Source organism: Euprymna scolopes, chromosome 32 (assembly GCF_053919585.1).
Source record: "Euprymna scolopes isolate OS-2025 chromosome 32, ASM5391958v1, whole genome shotgun sequence".
Classification (NCBI taxonomy): domain Eukaryota; kingdom Metazoa; phylum Mollusca; class Cephalopoda; order Sepiida; family Sepiolidae; genus Euprymna; species Euprymna scolopes.
In genome coordinates, this window is record NC_136513.1 from 48,858,595 (window position 1) to 48,877,863 (window position 19,269).

Sequence of the window (19,269 nt, forward strand, 5' to 3'; positions counted from 1 at the left end):
AAAACCATATATTTGCAAAATAAAAATTAAAAAAAACATGTTTGCAAAATAAAAATTTTAAAAAATGTTTGCAAAATAAAAATTTTAAAAAATGTTTGCAAAATAGAAATTAAAAAACATGTTTTCAAAGTAAAAAGGAAGAAAATGTTTGCAAAATAAAAATGAAAAAACATGTTTGCAAAATAAAAAAAAACTTGTTTGCAAGATAAAAATAAAAAATTTGCAAAATAAAAATAAAAATGAAAAACATGTTTGCAAAATAAAAATTAAAAAGAAACATGTTTGCAAAATAAAAATGAAAAAAACATATTTGCAAAATAAAAATGAAAAAATGTTTGCAAAATAAAACTAAAAAAAACATATTTGCAAAATAAAAATTAAAAAGAAACATGTTTGCAAAATAAAAATTTTTAAAAATGTTTGCAAAATAAAAAATTAAAAAAAAACATGTTTGCAAAATAAAAATGAAAAAAACATGTTTGAAAAAAAAATAAAAAACATGTTTGCAAAATAAAATTTAAAAAAAAACACTTGTTTGCAAAATAAAAATTTAAAAAAATGTTTGCAAAATAAAAATGAAAAAAAAATAGAAATTAAAAAAATAAATAAATAAATAAACAGGGCAAGCATATTTAACCTTCTCAACATTTTAAAATTCAGACAGAACTACTCGGTAAATTTTACCAGTTATTGTGGAAGCTAATTGTTTCACTATAACCACTGAAAGTTTCAGTGGAATGGAAGTAAATCTCCTCAACACAAACGGTTTTTTTTTTTTCAGCATAAAAGCAGATTTGAACATTAATCGGTTGATCAGGTAAAGGTAAGAAGTTGGATGAGAAATTGAACTGGAAAAACTATTCATGCGTAACTAAAGACAAACGGTAAATCGAATCGTATTTTATGCTGTATCATTGTGCCGGATGAAGGCGGATTGATTGAGAAGGAATTTTCATGGTAGACAAAAGAACAAAGGTTTCTGGTCGATGCAATCGATTACCAATTTACTTATCCAACCCTATAAGTCTGGCGATCAACTTCTTTCCAACGATACAATCGATTTCCAAGGTGTACTCCCTTGCTTCTCTCATCTCGCTTTCAACTTTTTGACTTTCATTTTTCACAGCCAAATGAATCGCACATCTTGGAGGTTTTACATTCTTCGCTTAAATTCACTTATGTAGATCATCATGTCTGACAAGTTGCTTTTATATATTTGGATTCTTGGGGCTACTGTTCTCACCTTGAGTGTTATTTGAAACAACAACAACAGCAACAACAACAGCAACAACAATAACAGCATAACCACCACTAACAACAACAACAACAATAGCAGCAACAACAACTGCAACACCACCACTCACAACAATAGCAACAACAGCAACACCTAACAACAGCAACAACAACAATAGTAACAACAGCAAAATCAACAGTAACAACAACAATAAATAACAACAGCAACAACAACAAAACAATAACAACAACAGCAACAACAACAATAACAGCAACAACAATTGCAACAGTGACAACATCAATAACAATAACATCAACAACAACAGTAACAACAGCAGCACTAACAAAAACAGCAAAAACAACACAAACAATAACCACAACAGTAAAAACAACAGCAAAAACAACAAAAAGAATAATAACATCAGTAACAAAAACAACAGCAATAACAAAAACAACAACAACAAAAACAATAACCACAACAGTAAAAACAACAGCAACAACAACAAAAAGAATAATAACAACAGTAAAACAACAGTAACAAAAACAACAGCAATAACAAAAACAACAACAACAAAAACAATAACAACAACAATAATAACAACAATAATAACAACAACAATTATTTGAAACAAAATAAATATCGTTAATGAATGACAACCACAATGAATAAAAGTTGGTTTCTGAAATCGGTCATTATTTTCTGAACAATTTAATGCTCAGCACTAAAATTGGTTAGAATACTGATGAGTCTTGCTGTCACTTGATCTTTTATAAAAATGTTTTCTAAATTTTTAAAATCAAAAGAGAAAAATTGAAACCTGAGTGATGCTTTTCGGTGATCTTTGTGTGGAAGCAACCGAGTTGAATTCACTTTCTGACATGAGCGACTTTAGTTTGCAGTCGATTAGACTCATACGAGCTTTGTCCGCACGGCTTGGAGTGAAACCCTCACCTTGGGGATTCCATGAATAATTACTCTAAAACAAAAACAACAACAAATCTATTATATAAATGTGTTATCTTCTTTTTATTATATAAAAGGCAAATTTTTGTGTGCTTGTGTATGCATTTGTATGTCTGCTAAGAAACTTTTGTCATCCACATCCGACTGGCACGAGACTGGTGCTATCTTAAAGGGTAGTGCCTCAGATGTGAAAATTAGAAAAAAGATTCGTTCTGTGGGGGTCGACTAAATCACTTTTTGGAAGGGGGTCCCTTTTTCGGGTCTCTATTCTTTTTACAAGTCACGCATGCCTATTATACTAAAACTATGTTTAAAACGTTTCTTTGCAACGTTATGACGTCATAAGCACTCGTAGTCGTGTGGGCAAAAGCGTTTGCCTGTAGGCAGTCCCGGAAATGGCTTAAGCAGTTTTGATCTGAAAATGACTTTATTTCATATATATTTTTAAGAGGTTGAGTGGAGTCAGTTCCAACGACGACTGAAGCAGTCTATGACCTGAAAATGACTTTATTACATATATATATTTTAGCAGTGAATATATGGAGTTTGTCCCGGAAATGACTGAAGCAGTTTACGATCTGAAAATTACTTTATTTCATACATATTTTAAGAGGGGAAGGGGTATATAGAGTCAGTTCCAGAAATGGCCGAAGCAGTTTACGATCTGAAAATTACTTTATATCATATGTATTTTTAAGATTTTTTCTTTTTAATTTCGCTTCATCTTATTGTGAAAGCAGGTGGATTGAACGGAATTACCTTCATTCAAGAACGACATTGTTTTGTTCTATTTGGAGTTGCCTCGAAGCAATAAATACAAGAATGCAATATTATATTTTAAAAAGGTTGCTCCAATATCTGAATTACATTTTTTCAGCATAGTAAAACAAGAAAGAGGAATGAGTTAGGTAAAACATACAAAAAGTTTTACAAAGAAAAACGTTAAAAAGACGAGAAGTACTCCATGAAACGCCGAGACGGGCAACGCTGGGCACCTACTAGCTATTAGTTTTTACGTTCGAACTTAACTTACAGCGGACGTTTTTATTTTCTTTTGCATTTACACAGGGTTCAAAGATTTTTAAAATATTTTTTGTTTTGTATTTTGCATTAATTATTTGGATTTTTTTTTTTTTATCGGTGGTTAATTTAATTAAAACAAAACCTTTTCCTTTCTTCAAGGGTTACGTAAATCACATTTTTTTTAAATATCGTAACTGCTTAAGTTTTTTTTCTCCTTTTATTGACACAATAAGTCATAACTAATCATTTTTATAGTATAAAAATAATTATTTCAGTTGAATTGAAATGAATGGCTCTCGTCTTCAGGAGGCCTCAAGTTTTGACAAGCTTCTTGGCTTGACCATTACTCCTGATCTTAAATGGAACACGTACATCAAATCTGTTGCCAAGGCCGCTGGAAAAATGGTGGGATCTTTCTATCGATCCTGTAGATATCTCACTGCTGATGCTATTCTCTATCTATATAAGAGCCAGGTACGTCCAAGGATGGAATACTGTTGCCACATCTGGGCAGGAGCTGCTAGAAAGGACTTGGCCTGCCTTGATAGAGTTCAAAATAGACTTTGTAGCCTCGTAGGAGATGTCCTTTTCTCTTCCCTGCAACCTCTATCTCACAGAAGAGATGTTGCGAGTTTGTCTCCGATGTATCGTTATTTTCATGGAAAGTGTTCGACTGAGCTTCAATCTATGGTCCCCTCTCGCCAAACTTTCACAAGAAACACTCGTCTAGCTGTAAACACTATCAAAAATTCCCCCCACTCTTTATCTGTGCCTAAACCTAAACGTAGATTCCATGAACAGAGCTTCTTTCTTAGAACTGCACGCCTGTGGAATTGTCTTCCGTTTTCCTGCTTTCCGGCTGACTACAATATGGTTGTTTTTAAGTCTAACGTAAATAAGTTCTTGATGAGCCGTTCCATATAAGTTATCAAATTTACCAAATTTTCCTTACTAATGATTACTATATTGTCCAATTTCTAATGTACACTCTTTAACCCTTATCCTTGAGTGGCCTCTTGGCCTTGATAATGTGGTGATGCCTATGTAAAAAAAAAAAAAAAAAGAAGTTCACGAGATTCGTTTAGCGTATCTCTTTTTATTCACAAGTCACGTGCGCCTATTATACTAAAACTATGTTTGAAACGCTTATTTTGAAGCCTTATGACGTCATAAGCATACGAAGCGTTTGTCCGTAAATTTTTGCCTTCTTCCTCTCGTTCGTATTTAACGTTCAAGCCCGGCCACCCCGGCTCATTTTTTTTTTTCTGTCGCACAGGCACTCCCTGCTATTTTGATTAAAAGAAAAGTTGTTTAGATTTTTTGGAGGGGGGGGGGCAGCGCACTGGCAACGCCAGACACCCATCTGCTAGTTATATATATATATATATATATATATATATATATATATATATATATATATATATATATATATGTGTGTGTGTGTGTGTGTGTGTGTGTGTGTGTGTGTTTACACGTTTGTATGTCTAGCTAAAAGTCGAAAACTATTAACCTAGGACCCACAAAGTTTATTTTCTTGTACGGCGTTGCCTCAGATGTATAATATCTGAAATTTGAAAAAAAAAATGCATTTGAAAGGTATAGCTACAGTAAATGAATTGCATCATTATTTTATCTTCAACGCATTAAAATAAGAGAGGGATGGGTTGGGCAGAGATTTAAAGAGAAGATGGGGGATAAGGACAAAATAATAGGGGGAGAGAAAGATAAAGAGACGGCTAAAGAGGGAGAGTAGGAGGTATAAAAGTTTTAATCAAAACATGTCTCACACATACTAATTAACTTCTTCTATTTAGTGTTTTTATGGTCCCGGGTAACGCCACATAGCCCTGCTACTAAAATATAAAATTTAAAAAATTTTTAATTAAAATATGTCACAAAGTACAGAATAGTTAACAGTGGAGAACAAAAAATAAAACCATGAATAATTCATATCAAACACAGTTGGATTAAATTCTCAACCGGACTGCATATATTTAACATGTGGAAATTGTTTGTAAAATTTTTTTATTTCAGAATTTGATTTCAATGTCATGTCAAGAAACAACATGGCCACCTAAGTAACGGTTTAACTTTACTAAACTTGTGCAATTAAGTTTGGTTTTTATGAGAATCTTTGTTTGAGAGGAAAGGCTTGCCGCTCGGATTTAGGGTCAGCGATAGGGTAAGTAATTCTATTTTTCAGTACTTTTTCCGCATGAAGTGAACTAAAGTTAAGCTACCATCATAGCCGCCGTGTTGTTTTTTGTTTGATGATAAGCCACACGAACATCAAAATAAAATTTTGAAAAAAAAAAAAAAAGTAATCTTAAAAACAGTTTCAACAAGTTAAAAGTATGTGGGTCGGTAGAGAATTAAATTCTATTGTGTTTGCTATAAATTATTAAAGGGTTCCGACTGATAAATAAAGCTTCAAAAGAAAACTAAGATGTGAACGTTAGCGCTTAGAGGGTCATTTTCTGCAATGGTATCACACACACACATACACATACACATACACAAACGCGCGCGCGCACACACACACACACACACACACACACACACACACACACACACACATATATATATATATATATTGGGTCATTTTCTGCAATGGTATCACACACACACATACACTAACACATACACAAACGCGCGCACACACACACACATATATATATATATAGGGTCATTTTCTGCAATGGTATCACACACACACATACACTAACACATACACAAACGCGCGCACACACACACATATATATATATATATATATATATATATATAGGGTCATTTTCTGCAATGGTATCACACACACACATACACTAACACATACACAAACGCGCGCACACACACACACACACACACACACACATATATATATATATATATATAGGGTCATTTTCTGCAATGGTATCACACACACACATACACTAACACATACACAAACGCGCGCACACACACACACACACACACATATATATATATATATATAGGGTCATTTTCTGCAATGGTATCACACACACACATACACTAACACATACACAAACGCGCGCACACACACACACACATATATATATATATATATATATATATATATATATATATATATATATATAGGGTCATTTTCTGCAATGGTATCGCACACACACACACACACACACACACACACACAAACTCATGCGCAAACACACACACAAACACACACACACAAACACACACACACACATGCCCGCACGCACACACACATATTTATATGGTATGCGTTTTTCTATGTTTTGGGTTTTTTATTTTTTTATATTTGTGACCCCCCCCCTCCTCGGCAGCCGCCAATGTGAGAGACGACACAAGGGCCAGAAGAGAAGATGAAATGAAAGAGACACAGTAAACAGTGTTTGAGTGACGATTCTCGAGAGGGAGCACATGGTATTACACACTTACCTCAAGATCTGTTCCGTAATCAGAAATACTATCAAGATCTTCTAATAAAATGGCAATTCTTCTCTCTTCGCTCGGCGTCAAGGTAACAACACTGTTCGTATCTTTAATCAACTGCAAAAAAAAAAAATGGGGTTCAGTAGCCATCAAGTTGAACATGCAGATATTTTTCAAGGTGAATAAGGTGCAGGGGGAGGGGCACAAAGAGGAGGGTGATAGGACGGTGACCCTAGGCGTCCAAATTAGTGAAAGACATTCATTCATGATCAAACTATCTCCTGTTTTTATATTTTTAGTACTAGGACTTATACTTGGTGTGATACTATGGACATCCCCTCTCGCTATATCTTGTGAAAGTATTAGGAAGTGAACCGTAAAAAATGAGGAAAAGTTGTTAGAAATCAGCCAGTAGAATAGGGGAAGTGATTCACCAAGGCACACAAAGGCGATTGGAAATAGGATTGTTAATCAGCTAGGAATGAGCATTCTAAGACAAACTTTTAGGATTTCTGATCCAGAGTCAATAAATTTAGGAGTCAGAGTTAGTTTGAACAGTTTCCCGTTTGGGACATTTGACGATTAATGTGGGGAGTTGAGCTGCAAGATGTCTATTTGTGTTACATTTAAACTTCTGCATTATTAGTTGGCAGTATGTTCAAGGGGCACAAGTACTATGCGTTCATCAGAGCATATTCTATAAAAATACTTGCAAAACAGGCACAGGAATGCAACATTGCGGTGATGGGATATGAGCAATGTTTCTGACAAAGGGGGAAAAATTGCTCTTTTCTGGGTTAGAATCTATCCACCTAACATTTATCTTTGGCTAGTTTTTAACCTTGAAGTAGCATTTTTTAACTCCTTACATCAAGTGGCTTCATGCCTTATCTGGAGTGATTTATATTAAAAAAAATACATTTCTTTTAATTTTTTTTTTTTTTACATGGAGGTCACCACTTATCAAGGCCCGGAGGCCACTCAGGGATAAGGGTTATTGCGTGTACAGTAATCAATGAGATAGTATTGTAGTAATCATTAGTATTTGATAGAGTGTCTTACTTAAGGGGGTGGTTTATCAGAAATTTGTTTATGTTGGACTTGAAGACATCCAAGTTGTAGTCAGGTGGGAAACAGGCAAACGGAAGAGAGTTCCACAGTCGGGCACTTCTGAGAAAGAAGCTTTGTTCATGGAATCTATGTTTTGATTTAGGCACAGATAAAGAGTGGGGAAAATTATTGACAGTAGTGCGAATGTTTTTATGATTCCATATTTCCATGTAGTATCAAGGTAAAAAAAATTAAGTCCTAACACTATCTGCCAAGCTCCAGCCCCTTTCACATTGCTGCAACGTTGCATCTCTGTGATTTTTCTATAAGTACGTCCACTAAAAAGTGTAATATACACTGGAAATATACTCACACTTAACAATATGGAGCCACTATTTGTCCATGCATAGATTATTATTGCCTTACATGGGTTGATGCATCAACCACGATTCTCTTTCGATTGGACTGGGTCCAATAAAAGTCTCCAATCTAATAAGTCTTGCACTGTCTAATAAGTTCCAACCCATGTTCCATCAGAGTAATGTTGCATCTTTGTGCTTGTTTTACAAGTACTTTATCCATTATGCCACGGTCATTGTTTTACAAGTACTTTCATTGAATGTACTTTGACGAACTTATTGCACTTGTATACTCTCCATGAAAATACTCCAACAAACTTGATTAGCAGCAAAATTCTACCCCTTCACTATAAAGTTCCTCGGAAAACTTCCTACTCTAATAGTTTCTTTCTTTGGACTATTTGCCTGGTTCTAGCGTAAATTATGTTGTCTTAATGATCACTGCTGCAAGAAAGTAATTTTCTTTGCAAACAAAATCGCAATTTCAATTTCCAAAAAAGCAAACAACGTTTTATGTTTAGAGATTTAGAATGACACTTGTTTTCACTGCCAAACAATAGACTAGCAATCAGAAAACCAATCACTTCCAATCACACACAAAACAACAAATCGATTTGCTAAAAAATCCTGAGTACAACCAGAGCCTGAGTGAAACAAAAAAACTCCTGATGAAAAGGATCCATTACCTGCTTGCCATCTGACGCAAAGCATCAAATGCCTCTCTTTCTCTGTTTTGCTCAGAATATATTCGATCACACAAAGATCCTTTGAGAATTGTCAGCTGTTAATCTATGAAAATAAAAGCTAAATGACGATGGAGTCTATCACTTGAAGTTGCCATAAATTCTATAGAATCTCAAGTGGCTTGTTTTCTCAGCATGAATACTTGTTTGTAAGAAGCCATTATTTTTTTTTTTCAATAAACTAACCGATTTCTTTGGTTGTCTCTTTTTCCATTGCAGTCAGAGGTATAGATTGTTGAAGTTTATATTAATACTAAATATGATTGGATTGCAGAAATTATCCAAAATTTTAATAACGATTCCCCGGCTGACATTTATGGAGTTACACTATATATAATCGTATTTAGTATGTGTTATGTTATTTTGGCTAACATAGAAAGGGGGCACAGAATAACAATGAAAAGTAAAGAAACAGTTGGGTTGACATATGAGGTTTCTTCAATGAGGTTTCCAGACTTTTTTGTATGTGCACCGTGATATGTAATACGTGATAGTAAACAAATCGAACTCTAGTCCCCTTCGAAGTAATCCCTCTGGCTACAATGCGCTTTTTGTACTGCTCCGATAACTTCTGGAAAGCCCCATGGAAGTCCTCTTGTGTGAGCGTGTCAGTGACCTTCGTCACAGCCTCTTTCATCTTCTCAATTGTCTCATAATGACAGCTTTTAAGGTTTTTCTTGAGCTAAAGGAATAACTAAAAATCACAGGGAACAAGGTCTGGCTATAAAGAGAGTAAAGAACTATCTGGATGCCCATCTTGGTTAAATAGTCTGTGACAAGGATGGAGCACTCTTCAGACAAACTTCGCACAAACCTTCCTCATCTTCAGTTCCTAATTGTGCGTACAGTTCCCACACTGACATCAAACTGTGCATTATTGTCGCTATAGACACATGACAGTCCTTATCCATGAAATTCTTTATTTGGCCAATCAACTCTGGTGTTCTGTCTTCCTTATTCCTCCCACACCTCTCATCATGCCTACCTTCCTTGCATCTATGATGTCACTCCAAAACTGATGCTCGATTCATGCAAGATGGTCGAAAAACAGTCTGAAGCATTTCATATGTTTCTGCGGCATTTTTTTTCAAGTTTAAAACAGAATTTTATTGCACATCGTTCTTCTAAAGTGTCCTAACGTCCGAGTTACATTTTTTTTTTTTTTTTTTGTAATTCAATAACTGTGACAATAAGGCTTCAGTAGGATGTATTCCAATTCCTGCTGTAGCTGTTCATTTGAAACTGGCATCATGAAAATACTATAAAAGAAAAAGTACAGCAATATCCCAATACAAAAAAAAAAAAAATGTTGCCAGGGTCAAAGATAGAGAATATGCATAAATAAATATGATTTACATTTGTGTTGTTTTGGGAATCTTGATAGCTGCTACCAGAATCTGATAGATACATTGAATTTAATAGACACCTCATTGCTCAACTCCTTACTCAGAATGCTCCTGTAGGCATGGCCTCTAATTTACAGTAGGCCCTTATATCTTAGAGGCAATTTGCTTTGTTTGAGGAGTATATGTGTAAAAATAAATTGAATAATTACAATTGCAGATGTTAAAAAAGTTTGAGGCGGTGTTGGGTGCAGCGTGGTTGTTGATTTTTGCCTTTGTATATAACCCCACTCTTCTTTCATTACTGACTTTTATATAGCTCTAGCCCTGTGCTAATATTTTGTCTATATACTAAATTGAATAATTACAATTGGGTCGATTAGGCAGTACGTTCACAAAGAGAATCTACTCCTTTGTGTCAGCTTTGTGAAGAAAAAAATAGAAACAAAAGAGATTCGTTCATTCTGAGTGTGTACGAATTTTGCTACGATAATAAAAATGTCGACAGGAAAAAACTAGGTTTTTGTTAAGAATGTAGCTGCCTTCTTTTTTTTTACATGGAGTTCACCACTTATCAAGGCCCAATGGCCACTCGGGGATAAGGGTTATTGTGTGTTCAGTACTCAATGGGAATAGTGTAGCAATAGTATTGGAGAATTGATAAGGTGTCATTACTTAGGGAGGCGGTTCATCAGGTATTTGGTTGTGTTGGACTTAAAGACATCCAGGTTGAAGTCGGGAGGGAAACAGGCAAGCGGAACAGAGTTCCACAGGCGTGCAGTTCTAAGAAAGAAGCTTTGTTCATGGAATCTACGTTTTGATTTAGGCACAGATAAGGAGTGGGGAAAATTATTGACGGTGGTTTCAGCTAGTCGGGTGTTTTTTGAAAAAGATTGGCGAGGGGGGACCAGAGAATGGAGCTCAGACAAGCACTTGCCATGGAAATAATGATAGGACAAAGACAGGCTCGCTACGTCTCTTCTATGGGAAAGAGGTTGCAGGGAAGATAAAAGGGCATCCCCCACTAAGCCGCGAAGTCTATTTTGTACTCTGTCAAGGCAGGATAGGCTGTTTTTAGCAGCTCCTGCCAAGATGTGGCAGCAGTACTCCATCTTTGGACGTACTTATATAGATAGAGAATTGCATCATTAGTGAGATATCTTCTGGAGTGGTAGAAGGATCCCACCATTTTCCCAGCGACCTTGTCCACAGACTTGATGTATGTGTTCCATTTAAGATCAGGAGTAAAGGTCAAACCCAGAAGCTTGTCAAAACATGGAACCTCCCTAAGACGAGAGCCATCCATTTCAATTGATGCCAGATGCCTTCTGTACACTTCATTGTTTACAAAGCCATTCGACGGAAGTGACGTGATACAAATTTTAAGCTACCGATGACCAACACTCTATATAATGTAGCTTTTTTTTTTTAAGCAAATATAAAATAACTGGTTTTATTCAAACAGTCGTTATTTGAACTTTTATAACAAAATTATAACCTTTATAATAAAAATATGTTTATTAACTGTTTTTGTATTTTTTTTTTAAATCAAACACTGAGTGTTGGTAACATTTTTTTTACCTCAAACATAAAAATGGAACTATTATAAAAAATATTTATGAACTGTTTTTCCGATAATGTGTTTATTAAATGTTTTTTTAATCAAACAAAACAAAAAAAAAAAAAGTTTATAAATATATGAAAAAATGCAGTTCATTTTTAAGAAAATCTCGTTGAAAAACAAAAAAGAAACAGTTCATAAATATTTTAATAAGAGTTATATTTTTATGTTTGATGTAAAGAAAGTTACTAAAACCTTTGATGTTTAATTGAAAGGGGAAAAAAATAGTTCATAAACATATTTTTATTATAAAGGTTATAATTTTGCTATAAAAGTCCAAATAAAGACTGTTTGAATAAAACTTCTAATTTTATATTTGATTTAAAAAAAAAACATTATATACAATGTTGGTCATATGTACCTTTAAATTTGTACGATGTCAGTTCTGCCGAATGGCTTCGTAAACAAAAACGTGCGACTCTTAACGAAATCCAAAAACTGTCCATGTGATGCATTATTAGCAGTTGTGTTACATTCAATTCTAATAAAGAAAGTGTGTAGAAAGATCAATAGTAATTAGAATATATATATATATATATATATATATATATATATATATATATATATATATATATATATATATATATATATATATATATATAGTACTAGCAGTGAGACCAGCCGTTGTCCGGGATTGAATGATGATCAATGAATGTTTCACATTTCTATATTTTTATTGTTATCGAAATCGATGAAAGCACCCATTTTTCAGTCAAATCGATTGATTGCCTGCTCTAGTTGGGGATCCATCGCAGTGCACTGGGAGGAAGTTTCACATGCCTCTCACAGTGACTTAATCCACAATACATTGTAGTCTACATTGTACTGTAGAGAACCTACTGTTGAATTAAAAAACAATTATGTTTTATATATAACTAGCGGGGAGTACCCGGCGTTGTCCGGGTGTTTGGAGGTGTGTTGTTGAGCGGGGAGTAGATTAAAACATGGCCGGGTGTTTGGAGGTGTAAAAGAAAAAAAAATGTTTTAGCAGGAAGATAGACTTGAACGCTGAAACCTTGACACAAAGGTGGAAACGAAAGGGAAAAAAGGCCAAACGTCTAACCATCTCGGCCACGAGGGGAGAGGAATTGATAAGCATGCTAAGTTAAGGTTTATAAAGTGAAATGAAATTGACAGTTGCGAGAAAGTTAAGTCGCGTGAAACATGACGTAAGCAATGGTTGTTCAGCAGTTAAGATTTTGTGCAGGACAACTTTTACCGAACTTCGAGGAAGGAAAAGCAGCTCCCTTGTTTATTAGAGGAGTGTCTCGAAATGAAAGCACCTGTCTGATATGACAAGACGACATGGACCAAACGTTTACATCGCTTTCTGGAGACCACCGGCCGTGGGCCGGGATGGTGTTTGTATTTATTTGAGCAAATTAGGCATGAGACCGTTTTTTAATGTGGAGAGAGGGGAGGGGAAAAGGGGACCAGCTCTCAAGAGGTGGGAAATGGGAGCTGGATAGTGAGAGCCTCTTGGTATATAAGGAGTTGGCCCCCACATGAACCGGAAACTCATATGTAGAGGCAGCTCCACATATGGTCCTTGCTTGCAGTATCTGCCAGAACAGATACTGCACCTTGATCACAGAGGGCCGGGGAGATGTCTATTCAAATCGAGTTTTGCTTTTTTTATACCGAAAAATGAAAGCAATACGCGGCGATCCAAAAATGTGGAATATTTAGCTTTTCAAAGTCGAGCAAATTAAATAGACAGGCGACCCCCGTTGTTAACTCGTAGATATTATGATTTAGATGTGATATAAAAAGTTTTAAGAAGTGTTAAAAATGCACACACACACATACACACACAAACACATGCACATTTTCGCTTTTATATATATATAGATGGCTTGAATTAAAGTTTAGAATGCAAAAGTCAAGTATCATTGTTGTATTGTGTCATAAACAGAAACATTCAATTCTTACGCACCCTTGTTGTATCAACGGATATCTACAGAATGTGTTGGGGTTTGTGTTGCAATATTTTTTGTAGAATGAGAAGGGTAAGATTACAGAAATTGGAAGGTTCTATTTATAGACGGGAGTGATAGGAACCAACCAATCAAATGGAAAAACGCTTTGCTATCAACCAATCAGAAACTGGAATCACTCCATACAGGGTGGAATGATAAAATTGTTGACCTAGAAAAGACAGCATGATTCCATTTCTGTTTGATGAAAACCTTTTCTTTTTTTTTTTTTTTGTTGCAGATCATCTACTAGTTGGGCAGTTGAGTGACAGGAGCCTTCTACCATATCTGAAAGTGACACAATATTAAACAAGCAAGATCGGAGATGCGCCGCTGTACAACTCATGCTCTCTACCGATCCAAGTTATGACAACAAGACCATTGCTAGCACCCTCTAAATGCATCGGACGACCCACAGTTGTGTTCTTTCGTGTGATTTTACGTGGGGGCCACATCGTGCCGCCTCACATCTTCAGAGCCAGCTTGAAAGTCAACACCAAAGTGTGCCTGGATGTGCTGAAAAGTGTGGCGATCCTTTGGTGCAATCAAGTGGCCGCTGGCAGACACTGGGTCTTGAAGTAGGACTCAGTGCCAGCCCATAAGTCCAAAGAGACCCAAGGTTGCTTTCAGAAGGAGTGCTACGATTTTGTACCCTTTTTTCACTGGTTTTCTCCTCCCACAACCTGAGCCCACTAGACTACTTCGTTTAATTATACATCGAAAACATCACCAACATGACCTCCCACAACACCAAAGTCAGTCTGATCGCCACCATCTGCCGCCGAGTATTCGCCAAGCTTCTGCTGGCGCTTGTGGAATAGACATGCTCTCAGTTCAGCACCCGTATTGAGGCTGTAATTGAGGCTGAAGGCAGCTACATTGAATAGATGTCAGCTCTACTACATAATCAAGTTACTTGAATTGATTTTTTTAATAAAAGTTTTAAAATAAAACTGTAGTGTTATTTTCTTTAGGGCGACACTTTTATCATTCCATAAAACATACTGGATATTTCTTCATGTACTTTTCGCTCTTCACACGAGAAGGAACTTTGTTTTTCAGGACTTTCTGGATTGACCACCTAATGAAAACTCTGTTCTCCGTCTTTGTCGGCAAGCTTTTACAATTCAAAGCTTCTTTGGATTGCTACTGCCATGTTTTTTCGAACAATATTTCTCTTCTAAAACTAAAATGGCTTTCAACTCAAAAGAATTGTTTTATTTTGTAAATACCTGTGAATCACTGCGTGCCCTCTTGGCAAGCCACCAATATGAGAGCAAACGACACGGTCAGAAAAGAAGGACGAAAGAGATGATTGTTGTCAAGCTGGGCAACACATGGCTGCACACACGCACGCACACACATAAGGGTCTTATCTCGGACAACAAAAAAATAATACAATTCACAGAAATAAAGCACTTACCTTAATATCATCTCCATAGTCAGGAATGTTATCGAGATCTTCTAGTAAAACGGCAATTCTTTTCTTCTCGCTTGCTGTCATGGCAACCATATTGCTTGCATCTTTAGCTAGCTGCAAGAAAGAAAAGGTTTTAGTATTCCTCATTGTGAACGTGCATAATTAGGACAGAATCATGCTTCTTTTTTATGGAAATCACTCCAGAAAAGACGTGAAGCCAATTGATATAAAGAGCTAACAAGAACAAAAAATGATTATCATCAAGAAATCATTTCGTGTGATGACACGCACCCCCCCATATATATATATATACGAGCAAACAATTAATAAAACATGTTAAAAAACACTTTGAAAAAGAGTTAAAAACATATTTAATCTGAAAAGGAAACACTAGATAAGTGGATAGTCCTTAATCCGCGGAGTTTTGAAGAAATACTTTCCTTCTCATCAGAAGGTAGGAATTAGCAAAATGCGGGATCGGATTTTGCATGCAAGAGTATTTGATGAAACAACAAGTAAGTCAAAGATCTTACTTGATAACAAAAAAGTGAAGCAGAGGGAATATAGTGAAGAAAAAGGTGATTACATGTGAATGGATAGTCTGGTGGAAGATAAATAATTCAGTGTCTAAATAATGACTTGCTGCCAATATATATATATATACATTGGCAGCAAGTCATTATTTAGAGACATCTGATTGAACACGACGGGGTTGTTCTTTTTTCCGATCTTGATGGGTAATTTTTCAATTTAGCAGGCGGTCTTTTTAATTTCAGTAGGTAACTTATACAGAATGACGCCCAAAGGTTTTGTCGCTCCTGACGATAATCGGATGCCGCGATAGAAAGCGATTGAGAAGAATATGGCTGAAAAACAACGTTTGGGCATCATTCTGTATAAGTTACCGACTGAAATTTAAAAGACCGCCCAGCAAATTGAAAAAGTATCCATTAAGATCGGAAAAAAGAATAACTCCGTCGGGTTCAATCAGATGTGTCTGAATATATATATATATATATATATATATATATATATATATATATATATATACTAGCAAAAGTACCCGTCGTTTACTGGGTTCAAAAACAGCCTACAGAAAATGGACTCTGATTTATGAAAGTATGATAGGTTATGAAAAGGAAGGGTTGTAAAGAGATAGCTTCGAATTTGTGGGTATCAAAACCAAAGCAAAATATGATGAAAGTAAAAATAAAATAGATAAACCCCATAATTTATTATACCATACCTGTTCACACTGAAACACTTATCACAATATTCTGTGGATCTATATTAAAAAACCTTGTGAAACTTTGTGACATATTTCCATTCTATGGAGGTCAGGTGCGAACGAACACCCCATAATTTTATTATACCACATTTCTTCAAACTGAAACATAATTATCAAAGTATACTTACGCAGATAGATATGAAAAGTCTTTATTAAAGTTTGTGCCTATTTCCATTCTATGGAAGCCAGGCGCAAACGCAGACCCCACAATTTTATTATATCATCCCTATTTAAGTTAAAACATACTTATCAAAGTATTCTTATGTACATCTATATCAAAAACACTTGTAAACGTTTTTTTTTTTTTAAGTTTTAAATTTTTTATTTCCATACTTTGTGGACCAGGCGCGAACGCAGACCCCACAATTTTAATGAACCACCGTTCTGCCAGATCAAACATACCCATTCCTGTGTCTCGATACATCTTCTATCATTATATGTAATCAGTTTTTTAAAATAGTCAACCATATAGGAGCCTATTCGTGACCACACACACACACACACACACACACACACACACACACACGCACGCACGCACTCACACACATTCAGCTTTATATTATAGATAGATATATATATAAGAAAATTAAAACTGTAAGTTGAACTTTACAATCAAAATTTATTGTTCGACTGAATACTCCAAAAACCAATTTACAAAGTCCTTATTCCGCGAAGTTTCAACGAATGGTATTCTTTATATGTCTTTTGGAGTATTCAGTCAAACTTTTCAAATCAAATTTTGATTGTAAAGTTCAACTTACAGTTTTAATTTTCTTTCTCTTATAATAAGCTCTATAAAAAAACAGTGAACCCAAAATGAAAACTAGTTTACACAAAAGAAAATAAAATACAGTGAAAATTGTGACTTGAGAAAAAAGTTTGAACATGAAAAAAATCAAAATAGAAAAAAATGTGAAATGATAAAAGATGAAAGAATGAAAACAAAGTTAAATTTTAATCAAAAACGATTCTATGACAAATGAACAAACATATAAATAAATATCAGGGGGGAAGAAGAGGGTGAAAGAGAAGAGGAGAGAGAGAGAGAAAGAAAAGTAATGAGAGTAATAGAATAGGAGATAGTGAGAAAGAAAGAGAGTGAAAGTGAAAAAGGGAGACAGTGAAACAAAGAAAGAGAGAGGAAGATAGAAAAGGGTGAGATGATAAAAAGAGAAAGAAAGGTACTGAGAGTAAGAGAATAGGAGTGAGAGAGAAATAGGGTAAAAGAGGGGGGAAGGGAGAGACAATAAAAGAGAAAGAGAGGAAGGAAAATAGAGAGGGGGAGGGTACGAAGGAAAGATGGATCAGTTATAGAAATATAAGCAATTCGGTTATTTTCAGGAAAACCATGTAAAAGAATTTCAGATCAACTTGTGCTCTAATATATATACAGCAAGGTTCTGGGATTGTTCTAGGATTGCTTGGAATGTAGAAGCAAGAATGTGAAATTCCGACACTCTACCCATCGCATCTTGTACTACTAGTTATGCACCTAAGACAGTTTCACTAACTGAAATACATATATATATATATATATATATATATATATATATATATATATATAATATGTATAAATACATATATAACTATATATATGTATCATATATATATATATATAATATGTATAAATACATATTATACAACTAAATATATTATATATATATGTACAATATATATATATAATATGTATAAATACATATTCTACATACACACACACATATATATATATATATATATATATATATATATATATATATATATATATATATATATATATATATTAATCATTTACTTGAAACGTACTCAGTTTGTATATACCAATCATTATGGATTAAAAATTTATTATTTTATTAATTTTTTTATAACGAAAAGGAACTTTTCATATAAATTTTAAAATAAATGATAAATGTGTGTGTGTGTGTGTGTGTGTGTGTGTGTGTGTGTGTGTGTGTGTGTGTGTGTGTGTGTGTGTATGTGTGTTTCTTGGAAGATTGTAATGCTGGGTGTGGGGGTAGCCAAACCAGTTGCCAACATTCCCCTGTTTTTTATTGAAACCAACCGAGAGCTCTTTTTAATATCCTCGCCGTTCCTTTCAATGCAATTGTCTGGATCTCTTTTGCTCTTGGTTCACCAGGAATATTAGTTAGGTAGGACTTCAGGTTCTTCTTCATAAGCCCCGTGGCACCTATAATAACTGGTATGATTGATATCTCCCTAAGATTCCAGTTTCTTTTCATATCATCATATTCACCTTGATATTTGGTCTGTTTCTCCCTTTCAGCTCTGTTCAGATCTCCATCATTGGAGACACTTCAACCAAGGTTGCCACTCTCTCTGACTTATTCCATATAACTATGTCAGGTTTCACAGCAGCATTTTCAAGGTAGGTGGCAGTAGGGATTACATGGTCGTAATGTATGGTATATAAGTAATTTCCAACTGTTCTTTCAGGTTGATGTTCCCAGGACTTGCTGCTACACTGGATGTTTAATTTTTTACAGATGGTTCAGTGCAGGTACTTACATACTCCATGTCTCGCTGTGTAGTAGCCGTCCCCTAAAAGAACCTTGCAACTTGATACTAGATGACTCACACTTTCCAATTCCGTGTGGCAGAATCTGCATTTGTTGTCATTACTGGTCCCTGCCATCTTCTTGAATGCATTGGTCATCAATCCCTAGTCTTGAGCAGCCATTATAACCCCTGCCTGATCATGGTGGAGGGCTCGCCTTTTGAGCCATTCTAAAGGAACCTTCTTTGTCTATGTATTCCTGGGAGAGTTCACCGAGAAAATACTTTGCACACTGATGTTGGTC

The 19,269-nt window shown here is 35.1% G+C and overlaps 1 protein-coding gene across 2 annotated transcripts in view; it reads right to left on the bottom strand.

Moving 5' to 3' along the window:
• Positions 1–19,269, bottom strand: part of LOC145256328 (fibrous sheath-interacting protein 1-like) — a 100,290-nt gene that overhangs the window by 12,624 nt on the left and 68,397 nt on the right. For both annotated transcript variants that reach the window (XM_080115104.1, XM_080115105.1), the window contains exons 7-9: positions 15,169–15,279; positions 6,660–6,770; positions 2,052–2,210 (exon numbers count right to left, since the gene is read on the bottom strand). In XM_080115104.1, the coding sequence (XP_079971230.1) occupies positions 2,052–2,210; positions 6,660–6,770; positions 15,169–15,279 (381 nt within the window). The remainder of the gene's footprint in view (positions 1–2,051; positions 2,211–6,659; positions 6,771–15,168; positions 15,280–19,269) is intronic.